The following is a 4,879-nucleotide window of genomic DNA, read 5'->3' on the forward strand; positions in this document are numbered from 1 at the left end:
TGTGAAAAAAAATATCACTAGTGACTGGTTTTATTTTCATCCATAAGGAATAAAGGATGAAACTGGGAGGCCAAACTGGAGGCACAGGCTCCAGACAATGCTGGATGTGCAGAGCAGGAGGTTGTAGCTCTCCTGGTGCTCACTCCTGTGGGTTTTCCCCACACAGGAGTGCAAAGTGAGTGTGAACCTGAGTGTGTGTGCACCACCCAACAGCTCCTTGGGAAACAAACCCAAGGTCTGGACAGTCTTGATGGTACAGGAGTTGGTCCAGCTGACTGAAGCACATCCCTGTGCAACAAGACACACTGTTAAACCTTAACCACCATCTCCAAACCATCCCATGACTCACAGAGGCCTTTTTATTCCTTGGAGGAATATCTGAGCTGTATTCCTCAGATACAGTTGAGGTGAGGGGGGAACAGCCAGGCTGTTGGCTGAAACATGGTGGTGGATTTCTGAAGATGCAGAGAACAATAGTGAGAGTCTGCAAGCAGCCATATCCATGGGGAAAAAACCAGCAAGCAACTGCTAGAAACCCATCCTATTCCAGGAAAGCCAAGTATAAAAACATGAATATCAGGAAGATATTGTTAAGAAACACACTCTCGGAACCCTTGCAACCTGCTGTGGGTTTCAGTGCTGGGCAGTGCAGCCAGAACTTGCCTGGTGCCAGCTAGAAAAAGGCAGCAAACGTGAGGGAGAGGGTGGAGGTTTGTTCCCTGGATCCTGCTGCAGATGCCAGAGTTCCTGTTTGAAGGAGCGTTTGGTGTGTTTGAATGTGTGTGGTAACTTCAAGTGAGGGTCTATAAATAACACAGAAGCTGAGCACACTCTGAAGGCCCTATTTTAATCAAGGGTTTTCTAACTCTGAGAGCAATGGGAAGTTTGAAACAAGATTTCCAGCAAGGTTGTAGAATTTACTTCACGAAGTGTTTTTAATTAATAGACAAATTCCTGCCCAGGATGAGCCACATCTGTAATGCTCCAGCTGTCAAACTGGCAGAGGTTTAGGGAGCTGTTGAACATCAGCTTTTTGGTTCCTCAGATGCACCTGGATTGCCTCGGATCAGCTCGTCAGCAAGAATCAGCATTTTGGGGTGAATACACAGTGGAACCAGGGCAAGTCTGGGCAGGAGCTTGTAGGAAACTGAGCAGCCAAAGATGCCAGGAAAAGCCACTGAACCCCCAAAATGGGCTGGGGTGAAGGTGGAAAGGACCCACAGGAGTAACCGGGTGGTGGGGAAGATCCCAGGGGGGTAAATGGTCAAAGGAAGGAAGGAAAAGAAGATTCCCTGCCCTCGGTCTCCCTCACAGCAGCAAACTCTCCCCAGGGAAAGCAGCAAAGCCCCAGGCAGGAGCTGACAGGCACCGTGGCCTGACAGAGGCCAGAGCCCTGGCCTGCAGGTTTAGCTCAAACAAAGAGGTTTTTTCCTCCCAAGCAGGGTCTGACCACCCTGCCAAGGCTACACTGGGCTTGCACCAGGCTGCAGCTCTGAAATGGATCCCTGGAACAGAGTCAGCTCCTCAGAGGCCTGGAAAATATTCCCTGTGCTCTGGCTTGTGCTGTGGAAGGCTCAGGATTTGGCCAAGACATAGTCTGGAGTCAACAGACCCCCCTCCAGACCCACCAAACAACTAATATCCTCCTCAGAGACTTCAGACCCTCCTGTTCAACAAGTGATAAATCAGTTTTTGCAGCCAGGCCCTGGTGAGCTGGGTGGCAGTGGCAGCAGCACGTGGCACACACAGGGCTGCAGGGATGGGGAGACCATTTTAGGCAATGTCTGAGCACCAGACATGGCAATTCAGGGCTCCCTGGGGCCTGGGTGGATTGATGCTGGGCTGGCACCGTGTGTGGAGCTGAACTGTGCAGCTGCTGGAGGGAAAGAAGAACCTTTCAGGCATCAAGTTATGACACAAGGAGCAAGGAAAGGCCAGGATGGAGCAGGTCGGAGGGGCTGTGAACATCCCTATAGCCATGATGGAGGTGCTCAGCCATTTATCAGCAACTGTGAGAAACTCTGGAGCCTCTTCAGCCTCCTGGGCTGCTTGGAAGGCCCCATGCTCTGCCAGGGTGGGGAGGGGATGGGGCACCCCAGCTCCCTGGCATGGTGGGCAGCAGGGATCATCTGTACTCAGCTGAGGCTGGAGATGGGATGACAAAATGACACTTCCAAGAACACAGGCTGGTTGCTCCAGGAGAACATTAAGCAGATTAGGTATTGTAGTTGCTTAATTCTCCTCTGGCTGGGAACCATAAAAGGTTATTGCTGCAGGGAGAAGCCTCATCCGAGGAATTCCCAGGGCAGAGCTGGGGAGGAAGCGTTGCTGGCTGGGCAGGTCCCTGCACACGAGTGGAGCTCTGCTGCACTTTGCCAGAACTTCCCAGCAGCCCAGACGTGACAGCTCTGAGCTCCTGCCTGGGGAGGAAGGAAGCAGTGACAGGAATCCACTGCATGTGACAGTCTGGGACAGTCCTGGGGGGGATTTGGTGCTGTGGGAACAGTGGGGTCACCAGATGACCTGGTTTGTCTCAAGGAAGAAAACCCCATGTTGCTGGAACCACGTGCAAGGCCACGGGGAGCCCAACAAAGATTTAAACACTTCCATTTCTGAGCTACAGTCAAATCCTCCCCTCCTGCCACCACCTCTCTGGCCTTGCTTCATGGGCTGGTCACTGCAGATGCACCCACAAGTGTGAGAGATGGAGATGGAGACAGCACCAGGGCAGGAGCAGCTCCACCAGGGCTCTGTCCCAGCAGGGAACAGCACCAGGGCAGGAGCAGCTCTCAGCAGTGGCCCATCCTCACCTGCCCACTCCTCTGCTTGGCACAGGATGCTGCAGGTCCCTGAGCAGCCCTGGAGCCAGGCTGGCGTGGGAAGCATCAGAGGAAACAGGGATGTGAGCTTTGCCATGCAGGTCACATCCTCTGAGCATCAAACACTCCCTGCATTTCCACTGGGGAAAGGCCACACCAAAGGCAGCTCAGCTCTGCTAAGTGAAACAATCCCAGGAGGAAGGAAAGACCAGAGAGTCCGGGCATTTCCCAGCAATCTGGGATAGAGGCTGTTGGGAAACCACGGGGAGCATCACTGACAAGAAACAACAATGACTCCACCACCTCCTGGCTCCTGCCCAGCTGCCCTTCACGCGCGGCCCCGCGGGGTGTCCAGAGCAATGGGGTAAAACCTCTGGAAGGCCAGTGCTAAACTGGTTGTGCCAAACTGGGATGAAGCTCAGGCCTGTGCCTGGGCTGGGCCCCACAGCAGGGGCCGTTGGCAGCCAGGGGGGTTGGAGGCTGGAGGAGGGGAGGAGATAATCTGCCCAGCACTGTCCTGAGCTGCACACTGAGCTTATCAGTGCCCGTGGGGCCGGGCTGTAGGCACGAAGGGCCAGGGCAGCCAGGAGCCAGCACAGCTGAAGGGTCTCAGAGGGGTTTTGCAGCCCCTCCATTTGCTCTCCAAGTCACAAGAAAGAGTCACCACGTGCAGATCCCCCCAAGGACTCCCCCGGGACCTTCCCTCAGTCCAGCAGGTGCCGGGGAGCAGAGCTGAGCGAGACCCAAACATTTTGTGCCCACAGCACAAAGCCCTGGCAGGACACACTGCTCTGTGAGCACATCCTGGGGGGAGAGCTCTGCTGAGACACTCTCCAGAGCAGTCAGTGCTCTTGAGCCCTGTGAGGATGATTTATTTATTATCTAAATTACACCCCCCCCGAGCCTTCCCAGTGAGCCCATAACTGCCCAGCACACACAGCACTGGGGGGCTGGAGTGGGGGGTCCTCATCACAGACCAGAGCCAGCACAACCCTGTCTCCTGCTCTGAGTTAACCTTCCTTTGGCCACTCAGTTTGGAGCTTGGTCTCCAGCACATTCACATCCAAGGAAAATTGCAGGGGGAGACAGGAGGGGAATAATGAGGGAGAAAGGGAATTGAGAGCTCTAATGCCACAGATGAAGGTACCTGAAAGCCTCAGCCTGAAGGCAGTGTTTGAGGGCAAGGACAGCAGTGTCCTGCTCCTCCAGGACTGCAAACATCCCGCTTCCCGGAGCTTTCAGCTCCCTCTTTCCAAGTCCCAGCACTCCATGCAGGAATGAGGCCAGTTCTCACCATGGCTGGCATTTCCCGTTGCTGCCAGTGCCTCCCAAACCTCCTGCCTCAGACTCTGCTCCCAGCCAGGGGCTCTGCTCGCAGCCCCTCTCCCAAAGGCAGGAGGAATCTTGATCCCAGCACCTGCTCCAGCACCAGGCTCTGGACATAAGGCTCAGCCCTGGCCTGGCTGCCATGCAGGGACAGTTTCTGCACACCCCGGGAACTCCAGCTCCCTGGCAGCGACCGAACCAACCCGTTACAAAACCAGAAGGATGATATTTAACCCATTGCCCAGCTCCTAAAAACGCATTGAAAAGAAGACAAAAACAGAAGGAAAAACACTAACCAGCATGTAGGCAGCTTCCCCCTCCGTGAGGAGCAGGGGGTGCCCAACACCAGGCTCTGCCAGGGGACCCCAACTCTGCGCTACCTGCTCATCCAGGACAGGCTCTCCCGACCGCCCTGCAGCCCCGTTCCCGGGCTGCTCCCCCTAACAGACAAGCCCTTACCTCTCTTAAAGGACCATCTCTTCTTCCAGCGCTTTGAGAAGGAGGGCCAGGAGTGGTTGAGCAGTGAGTCTGACATGGGGGAGCCCAGCACGAGCGCAGCCCGGGCAGAGCCGGCAGCGCAGAGCTCGGCGCTCCCAGCAGCGCCGGGGCTGGCAGGGGGGGAGTGGAGGAGCCAAGTGTTTTGTCAGAAGTATCAGCTGATGGAAGCTGTAGCCAGAGAGAAATTCCTGGTCTCTGGCTTTCCCACCTGGCTGGCAGGGGCGGGGCTTTCTACA

The 4,879-nt window shown here is 55.4% G+C and overlaps 1 protein-coding gene across 1 annotated transcript in view; it reads right to left on the reverse strand.

Moving 5' to 3' along the window:
• The window catches only part of ARHGEF18 (Rho/Rac guanine nucleotide exchange factor (GEF) 18), a 46,161-nt gene extending 41,481 nt beyond the window's left edge, over positions 1 to 4,680 (reverse strand). Inside the window, exon 1 of the mRNA XM_009997793.1 lies at positions 4,605 to 4,680. Within this exon, the coding sequence (XP_009996095.1) occupies positions 4,605 to 4,680 (76 nt within the window). The remainder of the gene's footprint in view (positions 1 to 4,604) is intronic.
• Positions 4,681 to 4,879: the final 199 nt, after the last annotated feature.

Source organism: Chaetura pelagica, unplaced genomic scaffold (assembly GCF_000747805.2).
Source record: "Chaetura pelagica isolate M959 unplaced genomic scaffold, ChaPel_1.0 scaffold595, whole genome shotgun sequence".
NCBI lineage: Eukaryota > Metazoa > Chordata > Aves > Apodiformes > Apodidae > Chaetura > Chaetura pelagica.